General features: G+C 38.2%; 3 protein-coding genes across 10 annotated transcripts; 1 reads left to right on the top strand and 2 right to left on the bottom strand.

Annotated features, from left to right (window-relative positions):
• Window positions 1-2753, bottom strand: LOC128259588 (probable G-protein coupled receptor Mth-like 7). Of its 2 annotated transcripts, none has more exons than XM_052992133.1 (8): window positions 2616-2753; window positions 1768-2231; window positions 1566-1716; window positions 993-1169; window positions 651-902; window positions 416-587; window positions 153-347; window positions 1-92 (listed from the first exon to the last, which is right to left on the bottom strand). In XM_052992133.1, the coding sequence occupies exons 1-8, from the start codon at window positions 2650-2652 to the stop codon at window positions 38-40; spliced, it is 1503 nt and encodes a 500-aa protein (XP_052848093.1). In that variant the 5' UTR covers window positions 2653-2753; the 3' UTR covers window positions 1-37. The 2 variants fall into 2 exon arrangements, with proteins under 2 accessions (XP_052848093.1, XP_052848092.1); XM_052992132.1 differs by having other exon boundaries at window positions 5-95.
• Window positions 2663-22934, bottom strand: LOC128259578 (hippocampus abundant transcript 1 protein). Of its 7 annotated transcripts, XM_052992116.1 has the most exons (10): window positions 18938-19169; window positions 8978-9665; window positions 8633-8899; window positions 6537-6632; window positions 5696-6220; window positions 5077-5285; window positions 4931-5017; window positions 4547-4644; window positions 4188-4460; window positions 2663-4018 (listed from the first exon to the last, which is right to left on the bottom strand). In XM_052992116.1, exons 2-10 carry the CDS (start codon window positions 9383-9385, stop codon window positions 3921-3923), a joined length of 2061 nt encoding a protein of 686 aa, XP_052848076.1. In that variant the 5' UTR covers window positions 9386-9665; window positions 18938-19169; the 3' UTR covers window positions 2663-3920. The 7 variants fall into 7 exon arrangements, with proteins under 7 accessions (XP_052848076.1, XP_052848071.1, XP_052848075.1 ...); XM_052992111.1 differs by having other exon boundaries at window positions 8633-9665; XM_052992115.1 differs by having other exon boundaries at window positions 8633-9665; window positions 19026-19165.
• A 456-nt stretch (window positions 22935-23390) lies between these two features.
• LOC128259592 (alpha-1,3/1,6-mannosyltransferase ALG2) lies at window positions 23391-24876 on the top strand. The gene has a single exon (XM_052992138.1). The coding sequence runs from the start codon at window positions 23575-23577 to the stop codon at window positions 24847-24849; it is 1275 nt and encodes a 424-aa protein (XP_052848098.1). The 5' UTR covers window positions 23391-23574; the 3' UTR covers window positions 24850-24876.
• The last annotated feature ends 471 nt before the right edge of the window (window positions 24877-25347 follow it).

Genomic DNA, 25347 nt, shown 5'->3' on the forward strand with positions numbered 1-25347 from the left:
TGCACTTCAATCCATGATATTAACAGCCTTTAGATATTTAGTCCGTCTCCTTAGCCTTTTGAGCAACTTTCTTTTTAAATGTTACCTGAAATCTGCTGGGACAAAAATTAATGAGGTTACTGAAAGATCTGATTTAGTCACCAAAAACTTACCTATCCCTAAGCAACGTAAGAGTGCTACGCTTTAAGATAAGCAGCACAAAAACCACGATACCAAATGAGTAATGAAAGTAGTCGAACAACAAAAGGACCTCCTGCCAAAATTCATCGGGCCACAGCAAATACGATATAAGATTCATAATCCAAGATACGCCCATCACGACAGAGAGCCGCAGAAATTCTAGGTAACTATGGTTAGGATGTGAAATAAGTAACCGAATTTTAAGAAAATTATTTATTTTCTGTTTTTCTCGTACCTTGGCACATTCCATTGAAGACAGTTCGCTGTGCTCACCTGCTGGTTAGAGAATTTCTTCAATTGTTTCTTTACTTTCAGAATGTGTCTGGCTATTAGGATAAACATGATCACATTAAAGGTACTCAGGATGAGAAGAGGTCCATATAGGTATATCCATTCAGTAGACGTATCTGTAGTACAAAATGAGTTCTAAGAGAAGGAGTCAATTTAAAAAAGCGCAAAATAAAACATACACTTCACGAAGCATTTACTATAACCCACTAATGGCATCCAATTCCATTTATGGGGATCCCGTTCCCAGACTTGATTCACCCAAAATATAGCGCCCGTTGGAATTGCAGCAGTTAACCAGACAAAAGCGCTGTAGACCAGGAATCGATATTTAGGATCATTGCGATTGACCGACCTGAACACATTCCAAATATGATAGCTAATGACTGAGAGCCAGAGATTAAAAGCTATATTGAAGAAGTACGAACTGTAACCTGCGAACAAAAAGGTAAACAACTTTAAAATAAATATAAAATAAAATACCTTTAATTAACTCTAATCCAAATTCACTTTCAACAACTTGCCTGTAGTAGAGCAACCATCTCTTAATAAAATAGATTCATCTAGTATCCAGCCAAGGTCCACTATAAAACTGCTGAGAAGGCTACAAATAAGGCACTTGCCTAGGACATTCCGTAGCTTTTTTACGTACAAATATACAGAAATTGTGAGAATATAGAATACCATCGATGTAATCGTGACTAAAATAAAAATAATAGTTGATATGAAAGTTATTAAGTAATAGTAAAAACATATATATAGATCAATAGTCAGAATTTAAAATTTCCTATTACTTATTTAAATGAAATCTTAAATTATAATATTAATAACGACGGTTAAATTGTATAATTAAATATTTAAAATATGGAAATAATGAATTTAAAATAGATTATATTTATATTAAAAAATGGTTTAAGTTTAAACAAAATTTTTCTTAGCGAAATATATTTAAAATGAGTATGAAATACTTGCATTTATTATATTCATAAATCCATAGATGCATTTTTAAAATTTAAAAAAAAATATATATAAATATACATATGAGTATAAAATACTTGTATTAAATGCGTGTTTTGATCAATGAAGAAATTACTTACTTTCCCGTGCCGCCGGATGAGGTGTCGTCGAGCAATTGTGAAAAACAAGCCATACAAAATTTGGAAAGTCCGAAATATTTTGATACGGATAGAAGCAGTAGTCCTCTTTTCCATACAGATAGTCGTCGTCGTTGAGATATAAGGACCCGTTCTAGGTGTTCGAAGTTAGATTGGAACAAATATGGCAAATCGAAAAGCGTACCTCAAACAACATGTACTCATCTTCCTTAACGCCTAGCATCTCATCACATGATCCAAACTGATCCCTGATCAAGGTGAAATTAGTGAGATATCGCTCATCTATTGAATAGTCCTCGAGGGTCACATAAAGATGGGGATTGACCATGGACAGCTCCTCCTTTAAGCCATCATTGCATTTACCATGTTCCAACATATTTTTACGGGGGCAGCAAAACCGAATGCAGGGCCTCAGATTACAGACACAACCTCTCAAATGTTTTTTAACCGGCTGCCTGGGAAATTGCGACACCAGCTTGAAATCATATTCCCCGGTTAGGTTAGCGGGAATCAAGAGGTCATCATATTTGTAAGAGTCGTTCTGTCTTGCTATATGTGATATATCCACGGTATCATAGTAGTTGCAGTCGCGTATTTCCGCCATTGATTTTTTGAGAGTATTTAGAAGATAAATAGCTCCGAAAAAGGCTAAAAACAGACGCATTTTAAAAGAATGTATAGTACTACCCGGAAAGCTAAACTCAACTAACTTTCGACGGTGTTTACTTTAAGTATTTAAATAACAATATCTGGGAAACCAGTAATATTCTAGACAATTGTCGTTCCCAGCGGGTTTGTATTGTTCTCAATTGTGAGAAATAAGTTTTAAATGTATTAAATTAACTAAAGCCACTCACTAGACTTATACTCTTTTATGTCTTCAAATCAGAAAGAATGTTTTAGTAACAAATGGACCAAAACTAAAATTCAGGTGTACCAATGATCAGTAGATCTTCAATTTCAGCTTAAATTTAAATGACCTAACCTTACCAAGATCATTAATGAATTTTACAAACACATTTTAATACTTACTTGTATCGCTTTTGTGATGAAGTAGTCGTGAGTTCATTGTACTAGCGTTTCATTAAACAATTTTGTTTATTTTGGTTTCGTTTAAAACACTAAATTCCTCTTAAATAATTTACAATCAAAATTTGGGTTCAGTTTTCTTGTATACTGTTTCTGGCGACCCCCGAATTTTTTATTTTCCGGGGGACACGCTATACTCCATTGACTTTGCCTCTGCTCACACGGGTGGTTGTGATATTACTTTTTTGTTTGTTTCTTTTTTTGGGATAGGAGGAGCAAGTGGGGAACTTTACACACGGTTGTAGCAACTTCGAAAAATATAACTTTGATATTTATAGTATTTAGTACTATACATACACATTCGCTATATGTATGTTCAAGCATTGACTTTGTTAAAGGCTCTGCATTTTGTGTTGCTTTATCAAAATAAAAACTACAGCGCTGCAGATGATTTAGCTAAATTAAAAACATTTCGATTTGTGTCGGTACCCCCAATACATATATCTCTCTATATACATATACATATCTATATCTTGTATATAGCTTGTGAAGTCGTCTAGTTTTGTGACCCGATTCAATATAATTTTTAATTCTTTTTTTTTAATTTTAGAGTTACAAATCACTGCAATTTTCAAAGTAAAGCTTAGTGTTCAGTTTATGTGGATTTTTCTCATTCATAATTTTTGTAACTTAATGAAACGGGGGTGAACAAAAAAGTGTTTCAAACCCAAACAGGAAATGCGATCGATATTCAGGTTTGTGCTGTGCTGTGCTGTACTGAATTTAAGCTTCTTCATTCGAATTACACTTACCCTCTGTTTTTTGTTTATTTGGCAGTTATTTTGTTGTTGTTGCAAAACACTTTCTTTTTTTTAAGCTCTAACACCTGTCTGCTGTGATGTAATCCCAACCCGAAGAGAATCGACAGTCGCAAAAAAAAATAGCAAAATCGAAATGGAAAGCGGGCAAGCACATGTGACTACTTTACATAGGCAATAATAAATTAGTTACGAAATATAATTGGGGCTGAGGTGGTGTGTGGTAAAAAACGAAGATCTAACCATGCAAACAATAACATTATCTTGGCCTGATCTGCGATATATATATATATAAATACATATATGTATATGCACCTAATAGACTCGGGGAAACTAAAGCCAAACTAGTTACAGCATTTGTTACAATTACAAAATCCTTAACTCCCTAACCGCCTAACTCCTGCTTATACGTATCTATAGCCACCAGCTGGGTTCAAGTTCAAGTTGTGTGTGGAGGATAGGACGACGACGACGTTGGAGCTGTGGGGCACTACAGCTGCGCCAGCGAATCGGAGCGGATGAGCGGCGCAAGGGAACTGGGCGCCTTGTGGCCCGTCTCAATCTCGTACTGCACATCGAGCGAGGCACCTGCGAAAGATCGGAAATTGGAACGAAAATCATCAGTCATCAGTGAATTTGGTCACTGGGTATTTTATTTATGACTAAGTCGCAATTGTATCATTTTGCCCTGCGATGATATAGGTTTGAGGGGTTGTCAATGGATCAATGGCATGGCCTAGCTACGCTTCACTCTTACGTTTCTTTTCCAAGGTGGAATTCTGCCCCTCTGGAATGAATGCCGCCACTATTATGGCACAGAAGACGCACAAGGCGCCGAAAACGAAGGGCGGACCCGGCACATGTTGCGATATTTTCTCCACATTCGTCGCCCGGCTGCCGCTGCTCTTCGCATGCGAATCGTGGTCATCGTTCAGGTCCACGTTGAACAGGTAGAAGACGACGCCGAAGACCGCCGGCCCCAGGCCATTGCACAGGCCCCTCATGCCCGTGATCATGCCCTGAACAGCGCCTGAAAAAGGACAAAAAGGTTTTTATTGAGTATATTTCATAAGGATATACTGAGGAGAACAGTGCGGAACAGTGATTCAAACTCACCCTGACTCTCGGGAGCCGCATAGAGGGACACAAAGGCGCTGATGGCGGGATACGTGATAGAGCCCAGGGCAGCCACAACGCCAGCCGACCACATCATCCTAGGGAAAGAGATAGTATTAATACCTAGTTTCCTTTAAAGGTTAAATTTATAAATTTATAAACTACTGAAACGCACTTTCTAAAATGTAATGTTATTTAATACATAAAAATGTATTATTAAATAAGACCGATTTTTAATAAAACCTTAACATTTTATAAGCAAAATAAATTTTCTTTTTTTTTTTTTGATAAACTTTAATTTAAGATGTACTGTAGTAGTAAGTACTGTTAAGTAGTTTGCGTTATATTTTGAGCTGCCACTGTTGATGTAATTGATCCACTCACCACTTTTGACTGCCAAAGCCGTACCACAGCAGCTGCACGATTTCCAGGGCTAGGCCCATAATGATCGTGCGCTTGGCTCCAAACACTCTGAAGTAAAAGCACAACATTAGACACTATTATAGAACGATCAACAAATCTAAACTCACTGCATGAAGGAGCCGAGGGTCACTTGCACCGTGATGCTTAGGATGCCCACTATGGCTATGAAGACGGACACCTCCACGTAGTTGAAGCCCATCTTCAGCTTCAGGTAGACGAACATGCAGGAGTACTCGCCGGCCTCGGGCAGATAGGAAAGCAGCACGGTGAGGCACAGCATCAGCACGGTCTTATCAGTGCCCACTTTGCGCAGGGCCTAAGGATTAAAAAAAAAGAATTTGTTAATAAGAAACTGGCCAGAAAAAACTAACAGGTTCTATGTATCGACTTAATCAATCGTTCCTTTGGAATTTTTATGACATCTTTGCCCGTATAGTATTCGTAAACTATAACTGAACTTCGAAGTATATATGTATACTTTTAAAAACAAACTATGTAGTTATAAATAAAGGTATATGATTAGGTCACACTTTTGGGAAAGTTTCAATTATATGATTTTAAAATTGAACGGACAAACGAATAAGCGGACAGACGGACAAACAAACAAGCGGACTTTATCTAAATCTACTCTCCTAGTGATGCTGACCTTCATTGACACATTCGACTAATTAACCTTTTCAAACGGTATACAAATAAAGGGGCCAGAAAACGTAGACTCCTCCTCACCATAAAGGGGTCCGCCTGCTCCCAGCTGATGGGCGCTCCCCAGGAAGCCGGGCGCATCTTCTCCGACAGACTCTCCGGCACGGCAACCAAGATGAAGAAGACATCCAGCAGCGCAATGGCCGTGGAGAGGGCCACGACCAGCGTGTCGCCGTACATCTCCATCAGGGCGTTGCCCAGGGCCGGCGAGATCACCAGACTGGCGGCGAAGGTGGCCGATGCCAGGCCATACGCCTTGGACCGCTCCTCCGGCGTGGTGACATCCGCCACGTAGGCAAACACCACCGAGAAGGTGACGGCGAAGGCGCCGCTTATTGAGATCATGGCAAAGAACCACCACGTGTTGATGGACATCAGCGGTATGGGCAGGCAGGTGAAGAATACTGTGACTAATAGGAAAAACTTTCGGCCCCAGATGTCCGAAAGGGCGCCGATCAGCGGCGCCGAAAGGAACGACAGGATGCCCTTGATGCCCATGACCAGACCGTTCATGAGGAATGTGTGGTCCGGGAACGTCTGGTTGAGAGTCTGTTGGGGGAAAAATATTAATATTAATATTAATACTACCATTTTTAAGCTTTTTTTTTTATAATTTTTTATAATATAAATTGTAATAATCCAAAAATATCCATTATAATACTTATTTTTATTTATAAAGTATGTTATAAATTTATAAATTTAAAAATCAATTAGAAAATTTAAAGACTGGCTAAAAAAAGATCAATATGGCGTTCATCTCTTTTTTTTTATGGCAATTTTAAATGATTGATTTTTAAACTAAAAAAAAAACTCTTGAATAACCATTAATTGCAGAATTTTAATTCTAAGGGGGTTATATTATTACCGATATTATGGGCATCGTCAGCAGACCCCAGGCGAAGAACTCTAGAAATATCACAACCAGCGCATGATGAACACTCGGCTCCCCGATTCCGGAACTCTGTGGATGAAATTAGAGAGCTCATTAGTAATAATACTATACAGATAAATACGATACAGATGGATATCTAAGTAAGCTAAGTAAAGAGACGTGCCCGCTAGCTGCCAATTGGCATAATTGCAGGATGCATTGTGGCAGTGGCGCACCCAAACACCACAAAAAACACGTCATCGTCATCGTCATCGTCATCGTCATCGTCATGAACTCAACTCAACCAGTTGATAAGGCCGCCTTAACCCTTTGGGGCCCCTTCGCCCATTTGGTGCCAATTGGTGGCCGCCTTTATTTGCAAACATTTGAGTCCCGAGTATGCTAAATATAAATTGTACTAAATGCGAAATTGTTTGAGCTCGTTAACGGACCCAATGTCACCCAAGGCATCGGACATCGGGCGTTAAATTCGGAATGCCGTCAACTGATTTGTTTTGTCGCGCATCAATAAATAGGAGACGAAACCACTACGAATATAGAAACTTTTTAAACAAATCAAAGAGCTTTCCTCCTTATCATAAAAGATCGAATATGGCAAACTTTCAGTACCAAAATCGAAATATTCTTTCTGATTTACGACAATCAATCCTAATTGACTGGTTTGTTTTCTCGCGTATCTATAAATTGAAGACAAAACCCGTAAAAATACAGGGATTTATTAAACCAATAAGGCTTTCGATCATAAAAAATCAATAAAGGCAAACTTGTAACATCAAAACTAACTAGTCTCTCTTTTTAAGGATTAACCATGAAGACTAATTGAAAAGCCTTCATTTCGATCATAAAAGATTAAAAAAGCAACCTTTTTACGACAATTTATCCCTACTTCGTTAATATAATGCATAATTTACGTTATTTATTTTTCTATATAATTTATTCACCCAGAAATATTGTACTCAAAACAACTATTTCCCCTAGGGTTAAATACACCATCTAATGAGTTCTATTGAGTAATTATTTACTATAGTACATTTAATTAACATGAAACTTTAGTTGGTAACAGCGACATCTAATTAGTTACATTATTTTTTGCAACAGCGTATTAACTAGAAACCTTACTGGATAACCGGAACGATCCGATTATTTTAATTTTTCCAAGCTTACTTCTTGTTATGTTGCTAGCTAATTCTAGCTTAGAAATAAAACAATGAATTATTTTCAGTTTCTAAGTAAAATAGTTTATGTTAACGATATGTATAAGTCGATACTTTGCGGGGTAAATTCAATTTTGAAAATTGTTATAGGATGTAGTCATTATAAACAAGCTGTGCCTAATTAAAGAATTTAATGTAAAAAAAAAACAGTGTTTTCAGTTCGAAATTAATAATATTTCCCGTGGAAACTATTGTTTGTAATCTATTTTAATGTTACAAGGTCTAAGATAGGTGATATCTAGTAGATACGGCTAACTTTTATCATTTTTATGTTAACTTTGCTTATCCTACATATGCTAGACCTTATCTGCCGTCTATTGTGAAAGATGTCCAAGAAGTAATCTGATTACTTAAAAATTGCTTAAAACATAAACATTGCTTTCAGATCTTTAAAAAATTAAATAAAAACAATAAAAATAGGTTTAAAAATTTTCAGTTTACTTAAGCATACTGACATCTGACCTAATGTATTCAATTTTGTATTTTAAAATATACTTTTAGCTCACAATGAACACGAAAAAACGATAATTAATTTATTAAATTATAAAATACCTTAAGTTACTTAACTTAATAAAAGATTACTGGATGTTGCAGAGTTCTGAGAAATATAAATATACTATCCCTAAATAAAATTTTGAATGCGGATTACCATAGTTTTAAATGAAATACATTGCTGATGAATTATATGCAATTTTGTAGTCTAAAATGTTTTTAAGTACAACATTTGTTAGCCTTTACTTAAAGATTAATTAGATTTTGTCAATCTGTGAGAAACCTCTGTTATCCCCAAGTCAAATTTTGAACTTGGAAAGGTCTTAAATGTGATGATGTAATACCATAGTTTTAATAAAATACCTTGCAGCAGCAGATGTTGCAGACGACCCTTATCCACTCGAAGAAGCGGTTGCGCTTTGGTCGCTCCGGAGGCGCCTCCGAGTTGCCGCCCTGCGATCGCATGGAGATGTAGGAGGCGGCCGAGTGGGTACGCCTGTGGGCGGCGCCACCGCCTCCGATCCGGCCCGAACCCTTTGCGCCGGCGGATGAGGAGGAGGAGGAGATGGCCACCGCTGTGTCCGCAAAGGCGGCGCTGGGATGTGCCGCTGCAGCTGCATAGCGCGACGTCTGCGGGGTCGTGGAAGAGGATGTGGATGTGGATGAGGATGTGGATTCGGAGGATTCGGCATGGCCACGCCCACTTACCGTGGGCACATCATCCAGATCGGGCTGCTGGCTAGAGTTGGAACTGGAGCTAGTGTCCTCCTGGTGCTGGTGCTGCTGCTGCCCCCGATCCTGATGATCCTGGCTCTTGAGTGGAGTGTGCCGCTTGACCAGATGATTGCCATAGGCTGGAGGAGATAGCGGCAAGGAGCTGATGGTCTCCACATCGGCCACATCCGCCGTTGTGGGCGTGGAACTGCTGCTGTGGGTGCTCAAGCTATCCGTGGTCTGCTCACCCGACTCCTGCCGCTCCTGCTCCTGCTCCTCCTTTTCCTTGGTTCTCCCCCTTGGTGACCCATTGACCTGTTCCGCCTCGGAATCCTCCTCCAGCTCAAAGCTGCTCTCCAGCGTCTCGCTTTGCCGCTGGACATAGTTCCGCCCGCTGCGCATGGTCTCCAGATCCTGTCCCGATCCCGATCCTCTCTAGCTGCTTGCCTCCCTCTTAATAACTGATGCTTCTCTGGGCTCTGGTTTCACACTAATTTCCATTGCCACGGGTCCACAAACATATATGCTTTGAGTGATGCTTTGTGATGTGATTCTATTTTGGGATCTCCTCCTTTTATCTTCGCAATTCTATACAGCTCGATCGAAGCGAAGTTTATCTTATCATTTGTTTGGTTTAAACAAGATGTTTCCGCTGTTCACTTTTTTTGAGGCACTTTTCTAGCTGCAATTAAAGTGTTGGGCCAACCGATTGCCGCTTACTCATTTGATTTCACTCGAAACGCACTATTTGCTTTCAGCTGTCCACGGGGGAAGTTCTCTAAGGAGAACCAGTAGCTAATAGATAGTAGAACCTCACTATTAAGGGACCTTCTCATAAAAATATCTAAAAGCAAAACTCAAGAAAAAAGCAGAACGAGCTGACCATTAAGTATCTTAAAAGCTCAAAATAGTATTTTTACTTTTAAAATATAAATTTAAACGAGGTGGCCTTAAAAATTGTATTGCAAACAGCATACAACAATTTAGCACTCAACAAAAAAACTTGTTTTTGAGTTTTTTTTAATGTTTAATTTTTGAAACCATTTTTGGCCATTCAGTTTCTTAAAAAGCTCTAAACAGTATTTTGTTTTTGCTTTTTAGAGACAAAAACAACTTAACACTTAAATTAATCAAATTAAACTATGATGTTCTACTAAAAAATATTATAAATTAATGAGGATTGAATTAAGAACTGTAACTGTATTTTTCCACTTCTGTTGGAATCTTTAGAAATTAATATTAAGGATTTGCTCTTTTGAGGATTAAAACAAAGTAAAGTACTCAATACTGCGACCTGGACGTGCTATCCATATTTTTTTGGCCCAGAAAAATGTGAAGATCGCGCTAAAAGCCAATTTGGCCCCGCACTTAATGCCATTGCTTTGTGGCGATTTTAGCACCCTGGTGTAAATCGCAGCCACAAGCTTGGATAGGCTTGAAAATAGATCGATCGATCAACATTAGCAAACGAGCAAACAAAGCAATTTGAATCGAAGCACTTCAAAGTGAAATAAAATGGCAAATCAAATTGAAAATCAGGTCTGTTTGGCGTTTCACAGCAATTTTCCCCGGCCAGAGTTGTGTGTGTTTTTTCTGTGTTTTCCGGTCTGCGAATCTTTGAGTAAACACACATACCCGCTGAATTTTAGATCCCCGGATTCACGTCAATTCACTGCGATTCCCACTCCACTCGCGAATATCGATTTTGGAAATTTTGATTAAAACAACACACGAAAGAAAGTCTCCTAGAATTTTGACAAACATGTGAATTAAACACATCTCCAATTTTGACGCTGTCGATATCTGTAAAGTTAGTTTTCCCCCAAAATAAAAACCCCAGCGACGTCTGCTGCGTTTCAATGTGCGCGACTCACTAAGTGGATCGCTTGGGCACTCGGTTCTCCAGTTCTCCAATTCCCAAGTTCCCGAGTTCTCCAGCGAGCGGAAGCTCGGAAGCCGAGAGAAACACATGTCCACCTGCTGTGGAACTTATTTAGGAAGAGCCACAAAAATGCTATATGCGAATCAAAGACTAAACAGAGAGTAACGACTAAAAGTTATCCCTTACTTGCAAAATACACATAACAATATTATTTTCCAATAAAAATTGCGTTTCAAGTAACAAGTTGAAAATGAATTCTAGAATCAGATCTCATTTAGAAGTTTAAATAAATAAATACATAATAGTTTAGCAGGCATACAAAATTGATGCACTCAAAGGCTAAGTAGAGAATAATAATAATACACAAATCAAATAAATTTAAAAAACTATGTATATATATTTTTTTTATTAAGAAGGCTTAATAAAGGGTAACAACTGAAAGTTGTCCATTACTAACAAAATATACTGAATAAATATAAAGCTTTATAATTTTCTGTTGTAATTTTGATACCAACTTCAATTCTAAAAAAGTTTTTTGGAATGGAAATGCTTAAAATATTTTTTTTACTAAAATCTTTCGTTTAAATAACAATTTATTATTGATCTTAAAAAAGCTTTAAGTAAGTCAATTTCTGTTTAACATTTGAAAATCAACAACTATTTTGTACTTATTCGTTATAAAGTTAAATAAACTTTTAATAGTAATATATAATTAATATATAATTAAAATTAGGGTATATTCAAATCAAACAATAATTTAAGCACTCTTATCTATCCGCATTATCTACCGATTTATCCGATTTCGGACGTTTGAATTGACAATTATATTAACCTCAAGTACAAAACATATCACTCACGATAAACGAGTGTCTACATGGTGCTACGGGGAGCCATAATAAAAAGCCCAAAAGTAATTGTCGCACATATCAAATAGATGAGGTCGACGACAACGATGATGAAAGTTTTTTCGCTAAAAGCAAATGAGAAGCGGTCTCCGGTACATCGGTACAATTGAAATGTTTTTGCGGCCCAACGACCACATGGAATTGATTGTTATCTTGCTTTTGGCAATTATGCTGTGACTACTGTGTTTGGCGTTTGGCTTAAATTCAATAAAGTTCCAGTTGACTGTGTCGAAAAGATGATACGACGAATTTGTTCTTGAGACACATGCTTTAAAGCATGTAAATAAAAAATCGCACAACTGAAGGCTATCTATATAATGTATTTACACTTTATTAAGTTTTAAGGTTTTAGTGATTTTGGGTTAACCCTTATGAGTTCTAATCAAATGTCTGGGACATATTTTATTTCAAGCTTACATGCCTGAACGCAATTTCAGTAACGCAAAATTATTAACAATGTCTCTAAAAATATTCCTTTTGAAATTAATACTATATAAATTATTTTTAGCGTCGTAAATATTTTTAAATATTTTGAAATTTATAAATCTTACTTGCGACCAAATTCATTAATTAAGGAATATATAAGAATTATTTTAAATATGATGAAATTAGTAAAATTAAGGAATATAAATCTTTAGGTGACTTAAGCCATTAAAAACTATAAATAAATTGTATTTTTTTAAGATTTCATTTTCTGTAGTAATTTGTGAATATAACTTAGTAAAATTTGTGAATAAGGAATCGCAAACTTTCGACGCATAAACTCTCACTGCGATTCGAGCGCTGTGTGTGGGTTTAGTTAGACAAAACCCAGTTAAACTGACCCAAACCTAGCTCGACCGCAGAGTATAAGTCATGTTGAGCTGGCCACTGGATTGGGCAGTCCGTGAGTGCCAGCAATCGGGTCAAGTGCAGGCCGGAGAACGGAGATCCCGCCGCCGCAGAAATTCAATTTGCCAGCCATGATAAAGAGGATTGGACATTGAAAGCAATCCAACCCTGTTGCAGCCGGGACAGCAGCCTGTTGTCCGAGCAGGAAACACCAGCTGCCAAGTCAATCATTTGGGACAAGGCACTACAGGCGCTACAGGCACTGAGTCCCATTCATACATGGCTGCATGTGTCGCATCGGCAGGCATTAGGAACGACCTTGACAGGAGGAGAAAAAGGGGTGGGGCGACTGGCAAGCAAGAAAGGAAAACAACCGAATGAACGGACAGGCATCCGTTTTGAGGGCACAGTACATCAGCACATCACCACAAAAAACAAATGAAAGAAAAAAAAAACAGACAAACAGACAACACAAGTCCACACGATGATGGCGTAACGATTTGGCAGGAGACATGCTGGAAAATACATTTCCATGCTTTCCTTTCATTAATGTCACACAAAAAAGAAATAGTTAGTCGGTCGGTGGCAGGCTGGGCACTGCCAAATTGAAAAGCCGGCTAAAACGGGATGTGAGCTAACAGCTAACGACTGCTGACTACTCGTTACTGACTGGTATTACGTGCCCTCCAAAAATGTATTTCGTAGCGAATTTCGTTGCTAATTAATCTTGCCGGTCATGGGCAATCAGCCGGGAGGTAAATTTCCATATGGTGGAGTTGTCCTGGCCCACAATACACGCAAAAATTAAAATATAAAAAAAACGTTGCCAAGGTCAAGTTGGGGGCCAACCAGTGGGCAGAACAAAAACACACACAAGCCAGCGGAATTCGTGACCCATTATAAACTCCATTAAAATGCATTTATATTTACAGAGAAAAAACATTTTTGGAAAATCTCAGATTTTATTCTAGCAACTAAAATATGAATGTAAAACATCTTTTAAAACTTCATTAAGATTTATTTAACCTCACATAGATATGGAAACTAAATATTTCATGTTGTTAATCAGAATATGGCTGTAAATTGTTCTTGTAGGGCAACAATTTTTAAGCAAGTTAAAAAAAAATGCACTACAAATGCTTTTAACCTCACAGAGAGAAAAAAGTTTAAAAAATTAAATATCATCCCCTTTCAATCAAAATATGGCTGTGAATTATTAAATTGAATAATTATTATTTGAATAAAAAATCTTGATTACTAAAATTACAAAAAATTAATGGCTTAAAATTAAATAAAAATATCTAAAAGTAAGAATCCAGAAAAATAAATTTAAAATGTATTATAACCTTATTAGGTTTAAAAAAAAAATACAAATCAAATAAATTAAAGCAAATAAAAACTATGAAACCTTTAAGCAAAAATAAATATATTCCTTTTTGTTTTTATTCTTATACCCAAAAGGCTTGACGTTACAAACCAGCCATGCCTTAAAATATTTAGAAACCTTAAGAACTTTATTTCAATGTGTAAGAATGCTATAATCAAAATTGAAAAAAATTCTTTCTTTCATAAATCAGGGAATTTATTCACATTTTTTAGATTGTGTTTCTGCGGAGCTGCACCCCACACTCTGTGGTAGTTTTGCGCACGTGTCGCTCTTGATTCCGATTTGGGTTTCGCAATGGGACCAAGACCACCAGACAATGGCCAATAACTGGAAACTTCATTGTTGTGGCTTATTGAAAAGTAGGCCAAAGCCCAAGAAACCAAGGACGAGCTGGCTGAACACAGAAGTTTGGCTGAAAGTGGGATGTTCTGCCCCCATTCTATCGCCACTGCCAAAGTCAAAGATTATCGCGCGTGGGTGGCTGGCAGGTGGCAGGTGCTTCAAACCTTTAGCTGAACACCATGGCAGGAGCCACAGACTGTCGCAATTTTAATTAAAAATACTACAGCACAAGTCTGACGGCACACAAATCAATCAGCGCACTTTTGGCAGGGGTAAACTCCCCAAAACGCGCGGGTATTAAAAGCAAACAATGAGCGGAATTCCCTGAAATTTCCATTTTATGTTCGTATATCCTGGTTTATTGTTTCGAAAGTGTGGGTTGAGGATTTTTAGGTTGAACGTTTCTGAATTTGGCAGAAACTTTTCTTTGGAAATTATGAATTACTTTTTAGATTTAAAGATATTCCTACTTCACTATTTTCTATTTTAAAAACAATTAAAACTATATATTATTATTGACCATACAATTATAAAATAATTTTCTTACTATCTTTTTAAGGGCAAAAGTGAACGCAGTTCTCTGAAGTTTCCAGTATATAATATCCTATGTTATTTTATTGTTTTTTAGGTCGAACATTACTGGTTTAGAAAGGAAATATTCTGTTATATCCTATGTTATTTTATTGTTTTTTAGGTCGAACATTACTGGTTTAGAAAGGAAATATTCTGCGGAAATTATAAATAACTCTTAAGATTAAGGTAATAGGGCCCAGCTTTAAATTTTAATCATTATTAGTTATACTTATTTTAAACCCTTTTTGAAAACTTTAGATTTATTAAATTTTAAACTAAACTAAAGACCTTAAAATAAATCTATAATTCTTTCACTGTCTTTTTTGTGGCATCCGGCATGGCAATTCAAAATGGAAAACCTGGTCTTAAGAGTAGGTAAATATATTGTTTTCGAAACTTTCGTCGAGCAGCATTCAACAGAATGGTTTTAAATTCTTTTAGCCTCAAAGTGAAACTGAAAACGCGCATGTGGGGACTACTTCTATCGACCAACGATGCGATGCTCTTTCATCTTACGCCATGCTTGATGCCAAATGTCAGCCCACATGAAAAACGGACTCGCTGACGATGACTGGTGGCTAATGGAGAGCATTCGCAGCATTTCCCAGCATTTCCCAGCATCAAGGTCATGTGAGTGCACGACCAGAGGCAAATAATTAAAAAACAGAAAAGTTATAATTTTTTTCATTTATTTTTCCGATTGTTCCTATGAGAGCTATATGATATAGTCGTCCGACTTTGATGAAATTTAATCCGTAAATCGGAAATATTTAACCATTACTAAATGTCGAAGAACTAAACAAAAAAATAAAAAACAGAAAAGTTATAATTTTTTTTTCATTTATTTTTCCGATTGTTCCTATGGGAGCTATATGCTATAGTCGTCCGATCCGGCTCGTTCCGACTTATATACTACCTGCAATAGAAAGACAACTTTTGGGAAAGTTTCATGCAGATAGCTTTAAAACTGAGAGACTAGTTTGCATATAAACGGACGACAGACGGACAGACGGACATGGCTAGATCGACTCTACTAGTGATGCTGATCAAGAATATATATACTTATAGGGTCGGAAACGTCTCCTTCACTGCGTTGCAAACTTCTGACTGAAATATAATACCCTCTGCAAGGGTATAAAAAGGAGAATGATGGCGCAAAAGAGGAGAGACACTGCCAAAGCAGATGCCGTTGAAATTCAATTCAAAAGCCTGCAGCGCGCGTGCAACGCTGCGGATACGTATTTCTATACGTATAAGTAATGTGCTCGCTCACATTAGCCTACCAACACACACACACAAACAAGCCAACACTTGGGGAAAACGCTGCCTGCCGCCTTTCAATATTAAAAATAGTTTGTCAACAACGTGGCCAAAAAGTGTCAAGCTGCGGCGGCTGCAGCGAGCAAATTGGTTTGGGCCCCCAGCAGGATGGGCCAAAGATGAGTTAGAGCTCACTATACTGGCTGCCCCTTCTTCATTACGGAAATAATCAATTTTATCGATTTTTTACCATGAGCGCATTAGGGAAATATATACCCTTCGGTAAAATTAACAAATTTAATTAATTATATAATACAAAACTGGCTGAAACTGATCCCTTTTTGCAACACTAACCCAAAATCTTTTGGCGACATCACATCCATTATAGTGCTACGGAAATAATCAATTTTAACAATTAAAGCAATTTATTAAATAAATATATTTTGGTAATATTCTTTAAAAAAAGGGGTGCAAAATGTAGTAAATTATTTTTAAGTTATAACAAATAGTTGTCACATCTTTACGTAATACCTTGGGTTATATAGCTTAATTTTTAACTATAATACTTTTCCCAATTTTAGTATAAATATTGCATGATGTTGATTTAAATCAAATTAAAACTGACCCTCAGCTTTTTATAAAACCACTTTGACATGAGTGATTGATTTGTTTGTTTAACTCAATTATATTAAATGAGCAAGAACGAAACTTTAATATTGACCGAGCTCAGGGCATAACTATAATCAAAAAGGACGCAAACACGCCACAGCCACATGATTTATGTGTGTACCTTTATTGATTCAGCTTGGGGGTTTCGTTTCGTACAGATTCCGGCAGAAAGATAATGGAAATTGCAGTGCTGGCTGTCGCCAGTTCAGCAGAAACATAAAATCAAAGCAATCCCAAAACGAAAACACCCATTGCATTTGCTTCCTGCAAAATGGATGAAAACAGACCAAACCAAAGGGCGTCTCTTATTGATTAGCGGCGATGATGCACCCAAGCGAAACGAACCACCCATCCAACCCATCCACCCAGCCGAAAGCTAACCCGATCCGAATCTAAATTCGATTCCGAGCACCCAACTGACCTTGCCTGCCGCACCAAGCACCAAATACCAAATATCAAATACCAACTTCCAAACACGACGGACTAGCAAACACGAAACACAAGCAAAGGCATTTTAATAAATTTATGATTCTTGAACCGTTGCCCAAAAAGTGTTGACACAACAACAGGCCATCCCAAAAATCAAAAACACAAGAAAAAAGAAGCAAAAACCGCAAATAGACTGAATAAAAAGTGCAGCACGGCAGGACTGCAGTCTGCAGACTGCATCAGCGGAAGTCGTGCAGTTAATTTGCATAAGGAGACAACGGAAGTGATTGCTCGGAGGCTTGGCACGTGGCCAAAACGCCAAAGCCAAAACTATTCAGCTTAGATAATTCCCGTTGCCTTATATTAGGAACTAGCTATTCTCTTAAGATTTGTGAACTCGATATCCTTTGTTCAACTTTTAAGTAAGGTGTTTAATTTTTAAGGTACATAAGAGGGAACCTTTTATTTACTGGAGAATAAAATCAACACAGATTTGCGGCAGATTGAAGTGCTGCAGTTGACACCATACCCACTGCGGCATGTCTATGAGACAATGGGCCACAACTCCGGCAAAGAAGGTTCCTCGAGGGGCCCAAACAATAAACAATGCCTTCGGAATTGGGGATATAATTTATGGATGCCAGTGTGTTATCTAACGGCGTTTTGTAAGACTTGAGCCGCCACTCATGTGGCAAAGTTTCGGCATAATTGATTGGTATTCGGAATTCAAGCCCCTGACTGAGCAAATGTTTGCCGTGGCTTTTGGAGGACTCAATCCCGAGTCCCGAAACCAAGCCAAAGGATGAGAATGGAAATTTATGCGTGGCAGACTTTTTCCTTTTCGCTTTTGTATCAAAAGAAAAGAAAAACACAAAAAAGTGTCATGGAATTTTTGCGGTGAGAGTTTATTGAACTTTGCGCATTTGTCGAGCAAATCTGCTTGGACAAATAAACGTGGGTTATGTGATAAAAAGAATATGGCATATTAAGCAAGCTGTACTTTATACAATAAATAGGTACCCATCATATAGAATGCAAATCTGATTGTTGCTTGCACTGCGGGAGGAATTATCTAAGATTTAATGGGCACACATTAAACGAGAACCTTTGTCATAAAAATTCATTTTACGAGCGCTAAATTCGTACGAAATTATGCGAAATTCTCAGTACATTAAACAGGAGCCTGCTGGTCAAGGAAAAAACAAATTAAAAGGATCGGAAAATGCGGGGAAAAGGACGAACGCCAAGTTTAAGTGACCTTCTTCAAGGAAAGCCGAGGCTTTTGCTTTTCACTTTTGTTTTTGTGAGCGTCGGGCGGGCAAAGAACAAAGGAAAATCAGTAACACGAGAGGCTGAAGGAAATTCCGTTTCCAAGGGAAAATTCACAGCCGCATTTGGTTTTTCCTTTGAAAACTAGAGGGATACATGTAGTCTGATTTCATGAACAAAAGCATAATTGAAGCGAGAATAAAAACAAAACAGCAGCGGGGGTACAGTTACAGTTTTGCGTAATGGGACAGTTTTCCCATTTCTCAGACTTTTCCGAGTGGGCGGAAAATGAAAAGCTGAAAGCAAAAGCAAATTGAGTGGGTCACAAATTGAGAAGCATTTCAAGTTCAGTCTCTGTGTCAATTTTCCACATTTGATTCATTCATTTTTCGCACAAAAACACCCACTTTTCACGGAAATTTTCCTGGCGTAACGCGATGTATTTTCCGTTTCTCTGTTTTTTTTTAAAAGGCTTGATTTAATTGCACATAGTACCAATATAATTAGCAACAAGAGACGACACGAGAAGAAAACGCGTGGAAACAGTTTAGTGAATTTTTTAGTTGGCTACACAGCGCAACAAAATGTGCGCTTTGCGATGTGCGCTTTTCCACACGCTGCGCCGTACTCAGCTGGAAAAGCGTCTCGCCGAGCATTTTCTTTCGATTGCAGTTTTTCCTCGCGTTTTTCACAAAAACACGCGACCCCAGAGCTTTGAATGTGAAAAGCTTTTTGGTAATTTCAGAAAATGCCTCTCTTTGGCTGGCTCATGAATTATTCTAAGGAATGTACACAGGTTTTGCAGAATCAAATAAATTATTTAAATTATATATGTCAGACAAACTTAATATAGGTTTTTAGATCTCTCATTTATAAGGTGCTTATTTTAATAACTTTACATATTCTTTACTTTCTCCCTATTTAAACAGGAATTTATTTCCCTATCCCATACCCATTACTTTCGATTCTTTCACTTTCGTCGCTGATTTGCTCCATAAACCTGCTTTCTCGCATGCTCAAAATTTCCCATAACAATTACCATCGGACTTTTCGCCATTGTTTGTTTGTTTGCCTTGTTGCTGTTGTTGTTGTACATCTCATTTTCCCGGCTTCGCATTTTCCGAGAGAGTGCGCCGAGGAAAAGCTTTTGGTTCACAGGGGAATTTTCCACGCTCTCCTCGCAATTCATTCTGTGGTTTTACTTTTGACTCTGGCACCTGTTCACTTCTGCGCGTTATCGCAGTGTTTTATGAATGAAGTAGCTTTTCATTTTCCGACTCACAGCCAAAAGCTTGATTCAGGGAACATTTTTATAAGGGAATTTTGCCAAGAAGTTAAAAGAAAAACGAAAAAGTATAACTTTTTCTAGGGAAAATATCTAATTGCTTGGTTTTTGACATTGATTAAAGTTTTATTTTATTAAAAGACTTTTTTGGTTCAAATAATTAAATTGATTAGTTTAATCATTAAACTTATGATTTTCGTATATTTCAAACATCGAATATTACCTAAGATTTCATTATAATGACAATAATTGAGTTAAAACAACGTTTATTGACACATTAATCTAGTTTTAAGAAACTTACTATTTAAAGGAATATAATAAGCATGAGTTAAACTAAATTTGGAATTTAAAAACGATCCAAATCAACTAAAATGAAACTCAAACAATTTCAACCTTATACTTCAAAGGTAAAAAAAAGATTTCCAAGTATTATTGTTTTTTTTCTGTTATTTGGTTGTGTGTTTTTTGAGCAAAACTTGTTCTAAATAAAATATGATTTTCCAGAGAGCAAGGCAAATGTAAAAACATTGTTTCGCCTGAAGTCTCCTGGGTGGCATATCGCCTAATGGCTGACTTGTTCATTATAATTAGCGGCTAGCCAAGGTCGCAGTACAACTCCAAAAATTAAATTCTCGTGCTGCGACACTTAATTAAGCCCCCAGTCATTAGGCCATAGTGAAAATCCAAGAAAATACAAGAAAATGGGAGCGCGGCGCAGGCGTCATGAGCTTTCCATCAAATCGGAAAACTGTTGCATAGAAATGGGAGCTTGGCGGCAAACTGGCTACCAAATTAAAGTTTCCAACCATTTCCCAGCGCCGGCATATAATATTTTAGTCAAGGATTAACTATGCATGACCCAGTCGAAATGGGTTGGACACGGCAGTTCCCAGTCACCTGATCTGCTTTTAATTTCACAGCTGAAATTACACGCATTACAAAAGGCCAGTTTTTTTGGGGGGTGGAATGTATAGTAATGGTGACTAATGTAATATTTACACGCGCGCACTGATTTACCCTCCAAATGGACGAGATCATTAGTGGGGGAAAAGCAAGCACACATATTCATAGGTAAACAAAAGGCAGTTCAATGCCCGAGCCACTAAAAATAAAAAAAAAACAAGAAACCCGAAAAACACTCGAGAGAAGCGGAAAGCGAAAGGCGAAAAGCGAAAGAACCCACGGAACAGCTTCTCCACGAAATCGAAAGTCAACCACAAGTGGTTCATCTGGAAGCTGTGGAGATGAAGAGAGGTCACCGATGTTGAATTGATTACGCCATCACCAGTGACACACTTATGGTATAATATGGTTGTTGAAATGGAAACTTCAACTGTAGAGGAGCGGAGTATCAGGAAAAGGAGGAATCACCAGTGGGAGAACCCTTTTATCAATCTTATCAATCGTTTTACGCCTTTACTGCACCATTTCGATTCCAGTGCAGAGCTTTAAAGCAATAAAACATTTTTTTTTTTGGGGGAAAACCTTGTGATATTATCGCTATTATCGTGAATAGGTGGAAATCGCCTGATGTCTGCCACATTTTTACCACCCCCTTCAGTGGATATCAGCTTTACGTTTAGTCATTAGTGATGGTAAAGTGCCACATTTTTTACCCATTTGGGGCACAATAACCACAATACACAGGAAAATAAGTCAATTTTTTGACTATACAAAATTTATAAACAAATAACATGTCTTAGGAAATATTTGCATTCTAAATGTCCTCCAACTGGAGAACTGTTATAAGTATTTTTAACAAGTCGATATACAAAATATTGTTTTGTTTACATTGACACATTTTTGTTTAGTCGAAGTTAAGGTACAATTGTTTGATTCCCATCCTTAACTGGTATTATGGGATTTTTAATGGATGTTATCTTACAAATAGTGTCGAACTATTTTGAAGTAAATAATGCTGTATACAAAGTATATTAAAAATACTCAATACTATAGATAAAAGGTTATATTATACACATAGCTAAAATATAAAGTAAATGTAACTTAAAAAATACTTAAGTATGGTACTGTTTACAAAATGTCGATACGTTACATTCCTTCTTTTTAAAAATAAGTACTTTATTGCAACAAATTCTATATCAAATAGATTTGTAAACATAAATATAGCATAAAGCGATTTTAGAACCCCATAAAACCCAGTAAAACCGGTCGCTATGACGATTAGTTTGTATACTCCTCATCCCAGCTCATATCAGAACGTATTTATAAACATTAAATATAGTTCAAAGACAAGTTTAAAACGCCATAATACCCAGAGAAAAGCCCCAGTCGCAACTGAGTAAATACTTGGGTGCAGGCGTAGTCATTACCCGAAACCGAAACGTTTGATAGACCTCGATTACGCCTAAAAACTAATGCCCAAATCGGGCGAGCACGCTTGCGGCTGAATCATCATATCAACAGGGAGATAAGGCTATATATGATATCAGAGTTCCATTGCGATTCCCAATCCGAATCCCCTGATAGAATAGTACTCACCGTAAAGATACTCTTGCTTTTGTGGGCACGATTCCGGATGACCAATCCCGCCAGTGGCTTCTTCACATGGATTTTGGGCATTTTGCGGCTACGTGGCTTTAGCTTTACCGTTAGTTGGCTACGGAATATCGGACGTACTATTTGGATTGGTGGTGGAATGGCAAGTTGAAAACGCCGGAGAGCTGCTGTCCTCGCTTTTATTTCAGTGTTTTTATTCAGCAATTTGCCTGCATCACCCGTGTGTGTTTGTTGTGGTTTTTTCGCTGCTGCGCGGGTGCCTAATTGAGTCGCACAAACACGGCGTATACTCGATTTGCTCTCGCTTTTATCACGATTTAAGTAACGATTAGTTTACTATTATTTTTGGTGGTAAAGTAGAGAGACGCCTGTACAGCACCAACAACAACAACGGAGGCGGATGGGGCGGCGTTTTTTAGGCGGCTCGCATGCCTATGGGTTAATTAAAATGTTGGTCTTCATGTGGCCGGAGCACTTGGATCTACACTGCACTTCCCGAATACAAATTCTGGCTGGGAATTTGGATTTAAGTTAGAGGTTCCACGAAAATTTAATGCGTTCGTTGCAAACACGATTACGATTTGTGGCTAAAAAACGCCAACAGCGATGTCAACATGTGTTCTAGGGTTGCCAGCTGTGCGCTCCACTTCTAGGGTTGCCATGCAGTTTGAGGGTTCTAGAGTTCCTGTAGCGCTCGATTATGTGTACTAAAAATCATACCAACGCAAATTAATTTTTAAACTTTAAAATGATACCCAGAACGTTAAGGACCCTAAATCAACTTGCTTTGCTAGTTTAACATGCTTCAAAAAGTAATAATATTCAAGCAAATAGTGCTTGCGGGACAACAAATTGCAAAATAAGTTCATAAGTCCATTTAAATTTCATTACAAATTTATTTAATTTAAGTTTAAAAGATATAAGGTGTATTGGTTGGAACTCACTTGTAATTTATGACAAACAAAAATGGCAATTAATAATGTTTCCTTAACACAAGTACATTACAGAAACAATTAATAATTTTTAAAGATATTGCGGTTTATTTGGTATTATTTTTAGAACCCTTTTAGAACACGCATCCACCAACGGTCACACTTTCACCTCGTCAGCTGAAGAATAAATATTTAAAAGTTTATAAAAACAAAAGCTTTAAAAGAATGCAAAAATTCTAACCCCTGTGTCACCGATAGGATACACTCCTAGTTCCTATTTCTAGTTTCCAAATTCCCGTACTGCAAAGTCATGGTTCGCGTCCTGTTCCTTCACCCGGATTTGGGTATCGGAGGAGCTGAGCGCCTGGTGGTGGACGCCGCCTTGGCCCTGAAAGAACGTGGTCACCAGGTCAGCTTCCTGACCAATCACCACGACAGCACGCACTGCTTCAAGGAGACGGCGGATGGCAGCTTTCCGGTTCAGGTTGTGGGCGACTGGCTGCCACGCCGGCTCTTTGGAAGATTCTATGCCATCTGCGCCTATTTGCGCATGTTGTATGCGGCGATCTATGCCAGCTTCTTCATGCCGCAGCGGGAACAGGTGGATGTGGTGGTCTGCGACCTGATCTCCGTCTGCATTCCGGTTCTCCGGCTGGCCCGCCATCGTCCACGCGTCCTCTTCTACTGTCACTTTCCAGATCAGCTGCTCAGCTCACGGGAAGGTCTGCTGAAGCGCCTGTACCGACTGCCCATCAACTGGCTGGAGGAGCACACCATTGGACTGGCCGACAAGGTGCTGGTCAACTCCAAGTTTACACTGCGCGTCTTTCAGGACACTTTCCGGAGGCTTAAGACGATTCCAGATGTCCTCTATCCCTCGCTGCACACCCAGTACTTTGATCAGATGCAGAAGAAACTGGAGCAGCGTTCTGCTTTGCTTGATGAGCCCATCCATGGCAGGGTTCCACGCAATGCCTACATCTACCTGGACATCAATCGGTATGAGCGAAAGAAGAACCACGCCCTGGCTTTGCATTCCCTGCGCCTCCTGGGCGACATGCTGCCCTCCATGGAGTTTAAACGTTGTCGGTTGATAATCGCCGGAGGATATGACACCCGCTGCATTGAGAATGTCGAGCATTTTGCGGAGCTGGAGCAGCTTACCGAGAAGCTGAAGCTGCAGGATCATGTGGTTCTGCTAAGATCGCCCACGGATGAGGAGAAATGTCGCCTGCTCTTTGGCGCCCACTGTCTACTGTACACGCCCGAAAACGAGCACTTTGGCATTGTGCCGCTGGAGGGCATGTACTGCTCCAAGCCAGTGGTGGCCCTGAACAGCGGTGGACCCACGGAAACGGTGGTCAACAACTCAACCGGTTTCCTGTGCGAGAAACAGGAGAAGAGCTTCGGCGGAGCAATGTACCAGCTTTTCCGGGACGAACCACTGCGCCTGAAGATGGGCGATCAGGGCCACAAGCGGGTGCAGCAGAAGTTCTCCTTCCAAGCCTTTGCCGATCGTCTGAATGGTATTGTCCAGGAGCTGATTACCATTCCAAAGCAGTCTAGTGCTAAGAAAACTGAATAAAATTCCAGTTAAAAACGGCAAAACTAATCATTTCGTTCTTTGTAACTTTTTTAGCTACATTTTATAGTTAGTCATCGTTTGAGTATCTATTTCTTGGAATACGTGAATCATAAGTCTTTAAAAACATTAATAACCATTAATAACTATAGAAAATGCACTCACAAATGATATCAATGCCACGTCAGATCTTTTTATAATTACAATTTCATCACTGGACGTTATTTTTGCACATGGATTCCAAAGTATGAGTCAATTCCTATAAAATTAATTAAATTCGGAAATGCCTAATCATATTAATAGAGAGAGAGAATTGTTTTATAAAATCTTTACAAATCATTAATCATAATTTATAACGTGCTCACAAATGGTATTGATGCCACGCCAGAGCTTCTCTGAATTATAATTTAAATTATTTAATAACTGCTGTTCAAAAAAAAATTATTTTCTGTCAATTATAGTTTCAATTTTCAATTTCATCACTACCGTTGTTTTCGAAAT

Source organism: Drosophila gunungcola (genome assembly GCF_025200985.1).
Source record: "Drosophila gunungcola strain Sukarami chromosome 3L unlocalized genomic scaffold, Dgunungcola_SK_2 000005F, whole genome shotgun sequence".
In the NCBI taxonomy this organism is placed as follows: domain Eukaryota; kingdom Metazoa; phylum Arthropoda; class Insecta; order Diptera; family Drosophilidae; genus Drosophila; species Drosophila gunungcola.